At 47.3% G+C, this 15,602-nt stretch overlaps 1 protein-coding gene across 1 annotated transcript in view; it reads right to left on the reverse strand.

Moving 5' to 3' along the window:
* The window catches only part of IGSF21 (immunoglobin superfamily member 21), a 161,913-nt gene extending 152,134 nt beyond the window's left edge, over positions 1-9,779 (reverse strand). The window contains exon 1 of the mRNA XM_063145127.1: positions 9,541-9,779. Coding sequence (XP_063001197.1) covers positions 9,541-9,598 — 58 coding nt within the window. The 5' untranslated portion in view covers positions 9,599-9,779. The remainder of the gene's footprint in view (positions 1-9,540) is intronic.
* Between the last annotated feature and the right edge of the window lie 5,823 nt (positions 9,780-15,602).

Below are 15,602 nucleotides of genomic sequence, written 5' to 3' on the forward strand. Positions count from 1 at the left end.
AAGGAGGAAAGAAAGATAAAGCAGAGGGATAACGTAAGGGCCCAGTCATGCCTTTATGAAAAAGATGAAAAAAAATAAAGGAAGGAGAGAGCCCTATCAGGATAATTGGAACCTCGGCGGGAAGGTAAGAAAAGGGCAAAGAAGTGTTTTGGCACGTGGACAAAAAAGAAAAAAAGACAGATCTGTTGCAACCTTGCAGCTCAGAGGCTGCCTAGAGATGATTTATGAGCCTGAGGTGGCAGGTTGGAGGCTGGAGATTAACCTGGCTTGTCCACCCTCCTCCAAATGAGGATCCAAGTCCAGGTGTTCAGGGAAGCTGATAAAGACCGAAATGCCAGCCGTCTCAATGGATAGTTCTCCCAGGTTTGGGGTGAGGAGAGGGGTTAATTCCAAGCACTCATGAGAGCAGCACTGGGATTTATTTATTTTTAAACATCTGGGCTTAACTCTGCAGCGACCGATAAAGGAGTAAACGAAGGGCATCTGAGCACACACAGAATGCTGTGTTTGTCAGCTGGGTTGAAGGAACTCTGGACTGGATGGAAACGTTTCCCCTTCTCTTCCACCGTCCTTCGAAAGCCATCCAAATTGATCCTGTTTGGAAGCCATCCAAATTGGTGGCCATCACTAAAAGGTTCTTTTGGCCTTCTGCATTCAGGGGGTCCTCTAACACTCTCCATTCTTCTGCCTTTACTGATCTCATTTAAAAAAAAAAAAAAAAAAAGCTTCATCAAACTTCTGAGGAACCCCTGGCATCCTAGAATAGACTTCAGTAATCAACCACTGCTGTCCCACAAACTGAAGCAATAATGTAAGTCCCCATGCCACCCAAAATCTTCCCCCCATGGAGCCAGATGGCTTCCCCCATGGGCCCAAATATTCTGGAGTGGAACAACATGGTTCTGAGGTACCTTGTGGAACACAGGGGAAGGTAACAGCAAGATCGAGGCAGGAAGAAAATAAGACCCTTGGATAGTGCTGAGTGTGACCTGGTGGCCTGATCTCTCTCCTACTAAGATAATAGGAGGATGTTGTCTCAGCAGAGAGCTAAAGCCAATTGAAGTCTTATGTAGGCTGACAAGACCTGGACTATGATTCGACCTGCATGTCTTGGAGGAGCTGACGGGACTGCTCAAGTGGGCATGTCTGATTTTGTAGACTGAGACCTGCGAGGCTGGGGAGATGGAGGTCCCACTAGGGACTCATCTTCTGAGCCGGAAGCTGGAGAAAGCTGTGCACCCTGCCTGGGAGGACCCAGAATAAGTTATTGACTGCCCTCCTGCAGAGCCTGTGATCCATCCTTCTCAGAATCCTCTGCTGCAGACCAAAAGGCCCGAGGGATGAGGATAATGACAAGCAGAGCTCAAAAAGAAATGTGGGGGAAATGTTAGGGCGTAAACTTAGGGTTAGAACATCTTCATTCTGCCAGCTTTTTTAAATTGAAATGTGTGGAAAGGAAGCGAAATAGGAAAAAAAGCTTATTTTTCCTACTCTTAGCATTTTTTCTTTCCCCACCTCCCCGAGCTCAAAACCTACATCATCACTTCTGGAGGAACAGCAGGAACAGAAAAGAAGAAGACAAGGAGATGATTGGAAACTGAGCTGAGGGAGCTGCAAGGATGCGTGTGCCAGACCTCCTCCTGCAAAAGGGCCCGAGGCTGCGTGTGCACTTCATGGGGGGGAGGGACGGGCACGCAGAGTTCACGCAAGGGAATCAGAGTGGCGGCAGAAACCCCGGCCTCCTCCTGCCAGTGTGAATCCCTCGCAGACGGCTGGCTCTGCAAAGTAGGCTTAGAAAGAAAGAAAAGCTGTAAAGGAACGTTGCCTCTCATGTTGCGTCTTGGGAAGAGGTCCCCATCTCCCGGCTCTTGTCAAACTAATGGCTAGGCGTTTGTAGAAACACATTTCTTTAATGGCCTTTGACAGCTGGTGGCTACTAGCGACTGGACACACTTACTTGATTGGATTGGGGCTGGAAAGAAACAGGAGGGGGACATGAAAAGCAGCCGTGCTGAATCAGGCAGAGTGTCTGTCTCAACTCATACTGTCCTTTTTCTCCCCCACGACCAAGCAGACAGTTGGAGTAACACTACAAACAGAGCAATGGACCCCTTCTTCTGTTATGCCCCCAAAACCAAAGTTCGGAGGTAGATTGCCACTGAATATGGAGGTTCCATGTGGCTGAGACTCCAAACACTCCTTGGAGGAACAACATCCCAATTTCCAACCCGAAGATCATTTTGATTGGCTTTTTCGCCACCTTCTCCACCTTCCCCCACTGTACAACGCCCCTTTTAGGACAGGGAATTCAGATGTACAAGCGTTTCACTTGTGCTCACAAAACAGTTGGCGCGCACCACCCACACCCTCAAAACGCAAGCGGGAGGGCCCGTTCTCGGGAAACGCGTGCAAATTCTCCAACGTGCGCACGCATTCGAAAATTGTACAAATTTCACAACGAAAGCAGTTTTGAAATCGTGTATTCTGTGTAAAAGGGCAGTTCCACAGTCTTCTGCAACTTGAGATTTCCCACACACACACGCACACAGTTTCCCCATTTGATCGTATTTGATTTGCACCATGTCCTCATTCATGTAAATCCAACAATGTTTACATGTTATTGTCAGAAGTGAAGGAGAGAGGAGCATCAAATGGGTGCTCCAGAAACTTTGCATGTTTGCTCATCCCTAACAGGGAAGTTGGAAGCACACACAGCATTCTCTAGATGTGGGCACATAGAATCCTAGAATAGTAGAGTTGGAAGGGGCCTCTAAGGCCATCTAGTCCAACCCCGCGCTCAAGGCAGGAATCCACCTTAAAGCATCCCTGACAGGTGGTTGTCTCTTGAAGGTCTCTAGTGTGGGAGAGACCACCACCTCCGTAGGTCATGGGTTCCATGGCTTGGAATCTGGAATGTGTCTTGTGAGACAGAAATCCAAGATTGTTCCTTTCCAACCCATCAAACACACACACACACACACACACACACACACACACACGCAAATACTTCTGAGAAGCAGGCTGGGAGAACTTCAGAATTTGTATGGTGTTTGGTTTTGGCACAATTGGCATCATGTTAAGAGGGCTAGCAATGCCAGTCCAGGCACCTGCTCCCTCACACTGATTCAATATGTGCCCTCTAGATACACCCATATGCACACTTACAGAAATGCACCTGTGTGCTGTTGCAAAAATGTGCAGTTGAGAAAACATGCATTTGTGCAAATCCTCCTAAAATGTGCATGTTCGTACTTCAGCTTATAGGACAAAAGCAAATTTTCCTCATGTGGGAAAAACAACAACATTCCTATCAGGGATGCTTTAAGGTGGATTCCTGCACTGAGCAGGGGGTTGGAGTTGATGGCCTTGTAGGCCCCTTCCAATTCTGCTATTCTATGATTCTATGCTCTTCCAGAATCCCAACAAGGCAAAACGAGCTTTAAGGAACAATTCAGAGGTGCACGTATGATCTCAGCTGGAAGGCCACTCCATAAGATGGGAGCCAACACACCACAGGTCCTCCACTCTAGGTGGGTGTTGAACGTATCTCCCACATAAATGGGACTACCAGGAATGCCTCTTCAGAAGACCTCAGTGACTGAGCAGGGTGAGAAGGGAGGCGGTCTATTCTCAATGAGCAGGAGAAATGAAGAAACGCAGTTCTCCAGAACCATGCAGAGATGTCTGCAGAGGGTTTGAAGACAACTCCTTTCCTTCTTCCTCAACCCACAGAACAAGGAGAATTTGAATCAGAAAAGGTAAGGAAAAAAGGAACAGCTACTTCCTGCTCTTCATATCTGAAAATGTTAGTAGGGAGGGATGTACACAGAGAAAAAGAACTGGATATGGCCTCCAGATCTTACTTTTTTTTTCCTACAGAACTACAGGTTTCCAAGACCTCACAGGAGATCACAATGAAGAAGCCGAAGGAAATGAGAAAGCATTGTACCTTTAAAAGAAGCAGGTAAAAACCAAGGAATGGACAATGGCTTTAAATGGATGAAGGTCATTCCCCCTCCCCAAAGCAGCAAAATATCCACTTCGCCCTAAATATTTTAAGCATTTGGACTTCTGTGGCCCACGCCTTCTACCTGGATGGTACACAAAGCCGCATACAAAACAGACCAGACAGCCGAAAACCACAAAGCATCCATTAAAAACAACCATGTCATGATCAGTACAGCAATCAATAAAACCACAGGTGGAGGCCATCAACCCTGGAGCCCACAGCTGTGGTGAACAGCCCTAGCAGGGGAAAACCTCTCATTAGCTAGCAGAAATAAGGAGTTTACATGACTCACCCAACTCTGGTTTACTCCAGGGCATGTGGAACGGGTCTGCAACATCAAAACATCTTTGCCAAAATGAGAGCCTTGAATAAGACTATTTTTAGGGCGTGTGATTCCCCCAATTCACTTTTGTAGCACTCCCTTCTTCTCCTTGGGCAACCAGCTCCCTGCTGTTAACGAACATCTCCCCTTTTATAGATTCCCACTGGGTCAGCTGACCGACACATCACGTGATCAGAAGCATGCATACAGGTGTGCGTGTCTCTTAAAGAGATACTGCCAGACCTGACTTGCATCAGAAATCGTAGCAACCATTCCTAGGAAGCTGGGTGGAGTTACCATCCCATTTTGAGGTTGGGGGTGGGTGGGAATTGAAGTCTAGACAACAGGTTGAAGTATAGCTAGGTAATTTTAGACCATGAACGTGATGGTCTTCTGAGGCTGGCCCATCAGATGGCTGTGGGTATTACTCCTGTTACGAAGCTCACAACTAACCGTTCTTTTTGTCCCCAGCCACCTTCCTGGTTTTTAAACTGTTTCTACATTTCTGATTTGTTAGACCATCATAGAGGGGAAAAACAGTTCAAGCGGGTGCAGGTTTGCATTTTCAACTCTCTTCAGTAGGGGCGGTATCATGGCTACAGGAATAAAATGGAGTACGTCAGAGAAAACTATTTGGGGGTGGAATCTGATGAGCTTTCCTCCCCCCCCCCCGCAAAAACCAGGTTTCATTCCAATTCCCGCTGCAATGTCCAACTCGGTCTTGTGGATTTTCTAGGTGTTTGTGCGTTTCTCTCCTGTGGGGCCTGCAATTTGCAGAACTTCTCTGAGCAAGTCGTGCAAATAATGGCCAAATTAGCACACATGACTCAGAAATGTGCACTGATTGTGTATTTATTTATTTATTTATTTATTTATTTATTTATTTATTACCTTTTTATACCACCCAATAGCCGAAACTCTCTGGGCGGTTCACAAAAATTAAAACCGTAATAAAACAACCAACAGGTTAAAAACCTGTGGGGGAGGGGGGGAATGCATTAAAAAAAAGTTCCCGGAATTTGGGGGGGGGGGGGGAAGCCTGCAGCTTGGCTCGCAAATGGAAATGGATTTTTACATGCTGCACAACTCTGTCGAATAATAATAATAATAATAATAATAATAATAATGATGTATTTTATGGCGTTTGCATTTGTGTTGTACCCAGCCTTGATCCAGAGGGAGAAGCAGGTAACAAATAAATAAATAAATATATTATTATTATTATTGATATCCCAGTGGCAGGCATCCCTAGAACACCCCACTTTGGGTTAATTTACCCTTGGGGGCTGTTGTGTTGTGACAGGTGCCCATAGGTGCCATTTTGGGATGGTGCTCACGGGCATTCAACTCAGCGTGGTTTGGCGTGTCATGCAAACTCAGGTTGCAGGGTTTGTTTGAAGGTTAGACAACCCTCAGACAACCCTCAGATCACCCTGAAGCAAACCATGGGTTATTTGAGGGTTATTTAACCCTCAAAGAAGCCCTGCTGCCTGGGTTCACACAACAGAACAAGGCTAAGGTGTTGTGTAGCAGCTCAAAGCCAGGACGATCCCTGCAGTGTCCGTTGTCATATTGAGAGGAAAACTATGGCCACCTTTGCCTTACTTTAAAAGAAAGTCCGGCTTCTGTTGTGTTTCTATTATTCAAAGGCTTTCTTTGTTTTCTTTTCTGTTTTTCTCTTTTTCTTTTGCAGAACAAAGCAGTCGGGTGAAGTCCCAAGAGGAAGTAGGAGAAAGAGAGAGAGAAGAGAGAGAGAGAGAGAGAGATGCAGTTTGGAGACGGAGGAGGTGGTGGGATTGAGGAGGGTGGGAACAGATCTTTCCTGAAACCATAGGGCTGATCTCCGGACCAAAAATTGGCAAAGTTTGCCACGCACACCACTTGCAACTGCCAGGGAATGCGCACCGAGGCGTCCTCTGCTGGGGGAATGAGCGCATCACACACCAAGACTTTTGAACTCGCCGGTTCTTATTCTAACCCGGTAGCTGAGATGGGGAGAAGTCACGCCAAAGAATCCCTGCCAGAAGACGGCTGCAAATCTCATGCAACGTTGTGGCTGGCAGAAAGCCTCCATGACTACTTCTGAGTAAGCATGTGGTCTACTACCCCTTTGGCTACTGAGCGATTTATATTCTTCTGCTTCCAGTATGACCATTCAGGAGCCTTCACCTGCAGCCAAAGATTTAGCGGGTTATTTATTTATTGCATTTACATTCCACCTGCAAGGAACCGAAGGCGGCGTATATGGCCTTCCTTCTCCCTGTTTTTATCCTCACAACAAGGTTGGTTAGGCAGAGAGTCAGTGACTGGCCCAAAGGCACCTAGTGAGCTTCATGTCTGGGTGTGGACTGGAACTCGGATCTCCCGAGTCCCGGTCCAAAGCTCTAACCACTACACTACACTGCCTTTGGTTGAAGATTACAGAGTGACTGTTAAGCTACTCCCAAGCTATGACAGCTTAAGGAGTCACTGATATTGACTGACACCCAGCTGAAAGGAAGGCAGAGGAAGGCGCCTTTTTGCACACTGCAGATTTAACCAACGGAACTCCCTGCTACATGAGGGCTGGTATGAAATGTCCTCAAAAGGATGCCTTTTGGAGCAAAGCAGTTCTTGTAATCGCTTATCCAATTAATGCTAGTGTTACGAAGACTATGCATAACGGTTCCTTGTTATCACTTGTATTATGGGATGTATGAGGCTGCTCAGGCTCCGCCTTATGAGAGATGGGCCTCATCCTGCCCGGATAGAATCTGGGACCACTTTCATGCAAAGTAGGCCCTTTGCCACTGGAATATGGCCCCTCCCATCCCATCTCAGTGGCCTCATCCCTTGTTACCTCTCTTTCTCTCTTCGCCCCCAAGTGACCCACTGTTGGAATGTAGAATTGTAAGTTCCTAGGGGCAGAGAGCTGTGCTTTGTCTTTTGTGCTCACGGCACTCTATAAACAGGCATGGAAGTAGATGAGACCAAAACAACAACCAGATATCTGTGCTTCTCAGGTGCATAAAAATGGAAACTACGAGTTGCAAATGAATGAAGGACATCCATGCCCATGACTGTTTGACCGACGGTCTAGGCCAGAGTTTGTTTGACGTCTACGGACAGCAAGTACCACCACTGGAAAGGGTCTGGTGGAGTTGACCATATATCAAGATGACTTAAGCAAGGGAGGCAAGATGCATCCTTGTCAGAAGGCTGCCCATTCCCCCAGAGGGTCAATCTAATTCTCAAACCACCGCTACGTCCTTTTTCCACCTTGGGTTGGACGAAGTCTTCAGACAACATATCAGGGAGCCAGGTAGAAATAGCTCCATCTCCAGCACAATTCTGTGCATTTTCTTCTTCAAACAACCACCGCCGGCAGAAGAGTCCTGTGGAAGTCGAAAGCTTGCATCCTGCATCGTCAGCCTCAGCTGCCGCAAATCAACCCCTCTCTGGCTTTGAACAACGTGATCTTTCTTTGCTCCCAAAACGGCTTCCATTTGTTCTGAATACAATCAACAAAAACATCCCTTCAGCGACTTGTTCTCTCAACCAGTCGCCCAGCGTTTTTCGGAGTCACTACTCTTTCAAATCCCCAAAGGGTCAGTTTGGGTGATATACAAAAGAAACACCAGAGCATCAAATCCGCAGGCTGTAGAACTGTACGATCCAAATGAGCAATCTAACAAATGGAGGCGCCTCCAAATAGAATTCCTCTGTGGTCACCCCGAATTTCCTTTCCCCCCCACAACCCAATCACTGCATTAAAGAGAAAAGACCCCCCCTCTCCTATATAGACCTTCCTAGTCACACCCCCTCCCAATGCAGAAACAGAGGGAGGGATATCAAACTAGGAATGGACGCGGACCCAAAATAGTGCAGGACATCAAAGCCGGGCACCGTGCCCATTTCGGTCTATTGACACACATGCCACAGACTGGCAGGTCTGTTTGCTGAATTAATTTCTCTGCCCCGGAAAAATAAAAGAGAGAAAGGGAGGGGGGGGACTTCGTCCTTTCTTCCTCTGCTTGCCATCCACCATCTGCCCTGGAATAACCCCTGGAGAGGTTGAGCTAATGTAGGTCTTCGGTGGCTTGCGTTATTTCGGTCCAAAGTCAATAGCCTTGTCACACACGCACACACACACGCACAGAATACACCAAAGGGGTACACACGGCTGAGCTACAAACCGTACCAGAGTTGAAAAAGAAAGAAAGAAAGGAGGAAGGAAAGAAAGAAAGGTTTAGATCACCCTTCCCCAGTGCCCTCTCTGGGCAAAGCCATTGCAAATCAACCTTCGAAAGATGACAATTGAGATAACTCAACTGACGAACCATCGCCAAGGCTAACCCATAAACCCACCAGCGGACGGTCCTCCCAATCCTCTTTGCCTACCAACCCTCGGCTCTCATCCTCCGCTTATCGCCTGCCCAGCCCTCGCAGCCGTATCACCCCGAATCCGCCCCCCCCCCGTGTTTATTTCCACACAAACTGAGTTGTGTTTTCTTCACAGAGACAAGAACTCATCAAAAATACAATTGGAAAGTGATCAGCGCCGTTCAAGTCGTTCCACAATGCATGTTGATTGCCGGGGCGGGGGGGGGGGGGAGAGGCATTTAGAAGGGCTTTTTCATCATCATCATTAGAAGAATTAGTATTAGTACCCCCCCCCCCGACACACACACACACCATGGAAACTAAGGAAGAAAAAAGAAGAGAGAGAGAGAGAGAGAGAATCTCTGGGCACAAAAGAGGAGAAAAGCGTGGCACAGAGGCACACACACAACACCATCTCTCCTTCTTGCTGTCTCCTCCGGCAAAAAAATAACTCCGCTGTTAGCAGCCAAGAGAGGATGCTTAAAGACTGGGGGAGGGGGGAGGGGGAGGCAGCCCAAAAACCAGGCTGGTGAAAGTTGGCATAAGTTAAGGGTAACACCCATGGATCCATCCTGCTCCATCCATACTCAGAACCTGCCCCTCACGGATTTGATCCAAACAGGATGCCGACTGCGAGATGAGCTGGGATTATTCTGGCTCCATTGGGGGTTGGGGAGTGAGACCCGTTTACACGGATCCGTGCTGGGTTTGGAAACGGATCGCCGAGGATTTGGGCTACATCTCTCTCTCTCTCCCTTGAGGGGAGGGGAGGAAGAGATCCAACCCCCCCATCTCTGCCTTCTCCTCCCCCCCCCAAAAAAAATCACAGCAGGTGTCACACACTCACCGAACACAGCATCTAGGAGTTTGCTGAATAGCAAGCAAAGAGGCAGCAGACGCTTCATCGTGGCCCTCTGAGTAGAAACTCCATCTGGTTCAAAAGCACCCCGGCTTTCCGCATGGCAAGGCGCCGGACGGCAACACGGGTAGAGACGGGGCGCCGGAGCATCCGTGGCCGGGGCGGGCGTACATCACGGCTGCCTGCCCGAATCGAAGCAGGAGGGAAATTGAGAAAGGAAGGATGCCCCCACCACACACAAAAAGAAAGCGAGGGAGAGATAAGAGGCAGGCAGCTGCGGTGTCAGAAAGATGTCCAAGGAACGGCAAAGGCAAGTGGTACCCAAGGGATGCTGTGAGCGGTACCCAAAGGATGGACCTGTCCAGTCCTCGCCTCTCTCCTTCTGTGGAAGAACCTGATTAGCAGCTGGAGTTTGGGGTGCCAGCGTCAACTCATCCTCTCCTTGTCGTGCTTTCTCCTCCCCCCCTTCTTCTTCCTCTCTCCCTCTTTTCCTGGTGTCTGTATTATACAGACTGTTCTTTAATCCATCGTAGCCTCCTCTGCTCTTGTCCTTTAAGCCGGATTTATTGGAGAGAGAGAGGAAGAGAGAGAGAGGAGAGGAGAGAGAGGGGGGAAAGCAGTCCCTCTCTTCCAGTGCTCCACCTCTCCAACACCGCCACACACACATTGGCTTGGTTTAGAAGCTTAACTCTTTGTCAACCAGCCACATAGATCCCCACCGCGGGAGATACGGGGCATGCCTTGAAACTCAGAATAATAATAATAATAATAATAATAATAATAATAATAATAATAATAATAATAATTTGATGTGTACATATATTTAAGGGAGGGTTATAAATGGCTAATAGCTACACAGGATCAAGTTATAGCAACCAAGAACTACCAAAAATACATCATAAAAGATAACAATGTAACATCAGAACTAGGCAGGAAATGCCATCAATTCCAAGAGACAATAAACCATGTAACAGGAGGATGTAAAGTTCTGGCAGGAATGGACTATACGGACAGACACAATACAGCTGCAAAAATAATTCACCAAAACCACTGGCCATTAAATCCAACCTTATCAAACAACCTACACCATATTATACATACTCACCCGAAACAATCTTGGAAAATGCAGATCATAAAACATACTGGGACAGAACAATTTGTACTGACAAAACAATACCTTGCAACGGACCAGACATAATGGTCATAGATAAAAAAGAAAAAAAACACATACCTCATCGACATAGCAATAATGAACGACAAAGATGTGGTTGAAAAGGAAGAGGAAAAAAGAGGAAAATATACACTATTGGCCATGGAAGTCAAAGAGGTTACAATTATCCCATTAGTCACATCAGACACTGGCATCACATCAAAAAACTATACAGAAAACCTTCAGAAACTGGGCCTACCAAATTACATCCACGTCAACATCCAGAAAGCAGTCCTACTTAAAACATGCTCAATTGTCAGGAAATCCCTGAATCTGTAAAAGACAGCATGACTTGGCAATGCCCGTCATGTCCATCTAGAAAAACTGCCATGAGCAAGAAAGAGATTAACAACAACAACAACAACAACAACAACAATAATAATAATAATTTGATGTGTACATACATTTAAAGAAGGGTTATAAATGGCATTTGCCAATTTTACTTTTAAACCTTTCCTTCTTTGCTGTTGTTCTTATGTAAAGGAAGTCAGCCATTCCTCACCACCACAAAATAATAATAATAATAATAATAATAATAATAATAATAATAATTCATGTGTCTCCTTTCATGCAGCTGGATGCTGGATGAATTTTCCAGCAACACCAATAGGTTGTTCTGTGTTGTGGAGCTGGCTTGGACCTGAATGAAGAATTAAGCACCATTTGCTTTGCTCCTGAAAGGAATTAACGTGGCTACAAGTGGTCCGTTGATACGGATCGACACAAGCGACACCCCAGGGTTTTCTCATTGTTCTACTGATCTTCTTCTCCAGCATTCTGGATCCTGCCCTGTCATCTGGTTCACACGATACCTCAATGGAACCTTCATGTCCAGACGCAGTCTAGCTTTGGCTATTGTATGCCATGGTCAAGCACACTTTGGACACTTTGGAAAACAAGGAAACTGGGCCTGCAATCTGGTCGGGCGCATTATGTTTCATTGACAGTCCAGAGAGATGCCATCAGTAAACATTGAGTGGAATCTAGCGGTGGCGTTCTGCAAACTCAAAACAGCACACCTTTCCGCTGAGCAAGTGAGTTCCCATGACGCTTGCACAACCGGTCGTGCGACAGGTTAGACAAGCAGAACGCACAACCATTTGTGGGCTTGCACAAGCAGAAAGGGACAACCATGCGCACCAACGTACATGCGCAGGTGTAGAGTTGGTTGGATTCTTCTTTTGTACGGTGTTCAGAACCTGGTTTTTGCTAGAACAACATCGTTCGCACGAATGGAACGACCCGGTTGGATCCTGCACAGTTAGAGGAAAAGGGAGATTCTCACCAGCTGTACCCAATCCAGGCACTGGGACACACAGATGAACATCCCTCGGCACACACTAGAGGGCAGCGTTGTGCGTAGAGAAGCAACGGTTTGGGCATGGCCCTCTGCAAGGTCCCGCCATCTCCCGTGCCCTGGGAGACATCCCAATTTAGAGGATTTCCTCCAATTAAATGGAGCAGACCATTCAGCAACAAAAGGCTGCTTAAAATAAGACCGGGGGGGATGGGTTAAACCAAAGGACAACTTGGAAATCCAGAGCTATAGCTGGTCGTGCCCTTGGCAAGTCCTGCCCAGGGCTTCCCAGCTCAGTGGCCAGTGAGAATAAAGGCCTAGGGGTGCGTGAGGAATTCATTTCCGCTTATATTTGATCACGATTTACCCACTTCACACCTTCCAGCTCCGACGCAATCCGTAGACAAAATCTCCCCATCTCCAAGCTTGCAGTGTGATCCGCAGACAAAAGAAAACTTCATTTGACCCCAATTGGGGGGGAGGGGAATGCGCCCGAGAAGTTCATGGTTTCGAACCATGGGCCCGAATGTGCTTTCATCCGTGGGAAGAGAAGGTGTCCGTTTCAAAGGCGCGCACAAGAGGATGTGTGCATTTGGAAACCTATGCATGGGAAAGCGCGCAGTTTGCTGTGCGGAAATGAAATTTAAGAAGTTTGAGATCTGATACGGCCTCGAGTGAGAAGGGGCTTCAAGATGGAGTTTGGAGAATGCCGGTGAGCTTCTGTTGTGCTGATTCCGACATCTTTGCTAACGCTGGGATTGAGAAAGTGGATCCCTTCCGTGTGTGCATACTCTCAATTCTCTGTCTGTCTGTCTGTCTGTCTGTCTGTCTCTCTCTCTCTCTCACACACACACACACACCCCAAATTCTGCTTCCTCTCAGCAGCTGATATTCAAAAGTAGACTGGCCCTGATCATGGAAGTTCTGCAGTTCCATGTATAATATCCATAAGAACCTAAGAAGAGCCCTGCTGGATCAGACCAAGGGTCCATCTCATCCATCATTCTGTCCACACAGTGGCCAACCAGCTGTGGTTGATGTGGTTGAGGATTGCCATACCAGGGAGACAACTTAAGAACATGAGAACATCAGAAGAGCCCTGACGCTGGATCAGATCAAGGGTCCATCTAGTCCATCATTCTCCAACCCCCTTTTAAAGCCATCCTAATTGGTGGCCATCACGACATCTTGTGGTAGAGAGTTCCGTAATTTAACTCTGCACTGTGTGAAGAAGTCCTTCCTTTTATTTGACCTGAATCTCCCACCAATCAGCTTCCTGCTGGGTTCTAGTATTACAAGAGAGAGAGAGAGAGAGAGAGATGTCTCCCTCTCTACTTTTCCCTGTAAGCCTCACTTCCTTTCTATCATCTTCAGTTCCTGAAAGCGAAGATTCGTCCGAAAATCCTAAATTGTGTCCAAGACGGAATTAATTTGTGGTCTGCTTTTCGCTTCTGTTCGAAATAGCCGGTAGGCACCAACCACAGTAAAGAAGCTAGCCACAAACTATCTCTGAGTCTAAAGGAGGAGGGAGGAGAGAGAGAGAGAGAGAGAGAGAGAGAGAGAGAGAGAGAGAGAGAGAGAGAGAGAGAGAGAAATCAATTATACTCAAAATTCCTTCGGAGATGGGTTTTGTGTTTTTTTTATCCTCCAGCGAAAGCGGCACAAGGTGTTCCGGAGGAAGGAAGCAAAGGGCACGCGGTAATGAGGCTCCCGTTTATTTGACGGCAGTGATGATAATGCCGCGGCGAGAACACTCCGGTCGAGAGGATGCTCCTTCAGCAGACATGGCCCCACGTTGCGGCATCAACACACAGCTCGTAACGAAGGTGCCGACGGTGGAAATAGCTATCATAATATAATCCTAATTAACTCAAGGTTCATTATGGGGCAAGCTAATTTTTTTTCTTAAAACAGATGTGTGTGTGTGGCGGGGAACAGCTTTCAGCTGAAAAGGCAGCAAAAGGCATGGTCAAGACAGGTATCTCATGGGAACACAACGGCTTGAGCCAATATGGGCAGGAGATGTGGTGGAGGATTGCCATACCAGGGAGACAACTTAAGAACATGAGAACATCAGAAGAGCCCTGAGGCTGGATCAGATCAAGGGTCCATCTAGTTCAGCACTCTGTTCACACAATGGCCAACCAGCCGTTGGCCAGGGACCAACAGGGCAGGACATGGTGCAACAGCACCCTCCCGCCCGTTCCCCAGCAACTGGTGCACACAGGCTTACTGCCTCAAATACTGGAGGTAGCACACAACCATCAGGGCTAGTAGCCATGGATAGCCTCCTCCTACAGGAGTTGATCCAACCCCCTTTTAAAGCCATCCAAATTGGTGGCCATCACCACATCTTGTCGTAGTGAATTTCGCAATTTCACTATGTGCTGCGTAAGAAGCCCTTCCTTTGATCTGTCCTGAATCTCCCACCCATCAGCTTCATGGGATAATGACCCCGTTGCATGTCGAGTATTCTGAGAGGCATGTACTCTCAAAATACTATCCCTGAACCTACACCCAGTTGGTGGCTGCAGGCCCCAATTCAGCCTCAACTTCAGAAGACATTTGAACAGACAATGACTGAAGACCAGGATGCATAGAACGCGAGACTCCGATGAGCAGTCTAGGGCCATCTGGTCCAATCCCCTGCTCGAGAAGGTGAGTTAGATCAGAAATATAAATAAACGGAGGCTTCCAAAACTAGCATTTTCCCAAAGCACGGCTGCTCAGTCTCTGCTTGAAGGAGTCTGGCGATAGAGAGACCGCCCCTCTAGTTCTGGGTTCTCCAACGTGGTGAACACAGGTCATAATGTACCCATGGACATCTATCCTAGCACCAGCCAGACACCCTGTCCCTCCTGACTTTTTATTTTATTTCTTAAGATTTTTAAAATAAAATAAAATAATGAACTGGGAGGAAGCAAACACGGCTTTAAACCCCACTCTCCCTCACAGCCCCTCCTCACTACACTTCAGAAACAGATGGACCTGATGTTTGAAATCATAAAATCATTCAAAAAAGAAAAGAAAAAAGGAACAGTTGGACCTGCCCAAATGCATGGCAACAGCTGAATATATAGATATGGTGGTCTTGAGAGATTTCCTGGGCTGTACCACCTCGGACGGGAAGTGGAGGAAGGCATGATTGAATGCTTCCTCCCCCAAGCAACTCCGCAACGACCTCTTTGAATGCAGAAAGCTAGCTCCTCAGGGGAAAGGGTTCAACCTAGCTTTTTCACCAGCATGCTGATAAGCAGTGAACTTTGAGCTTTTTCCATAGAGTATCATCAAAATACGCTAGAATGGTACAGTCTGGGTAAACCATAGCAAACTGTTTCCTGCTGAGTCAGAAGCTTGGTCCAACTTAGCCCAGTATTGCCAACACTGACAGGCAGCAGCTGCTCTCAAGGATGAGACCTTAGATCTGTTGGAGGAGCCCTTCTCCGCATCCCACCAATGCAACATATATGTTATGATGGGACAAGGGAGAGGGCTTTCTCTGTGGTGGCAACCCTACTGTGGAATGCCCTCCCCTTGGAGGCC

Source organism: Elgaria multicarinata, chromosome 20 (genome assembly GCF_023053635.1).
Source record: "Elgaria multicarinata webbii isolate HBS135686 ecotype San Diego chromosome 20, rElgMul1.1.pri, whole genome shotgun sequence".
Taxonomy (NCBI): Eukaryota; Metazoa; Chordata; class Lepidosauria; order Squamata; family Anguidae; genus Elgaria; species Elgaria multicarinata.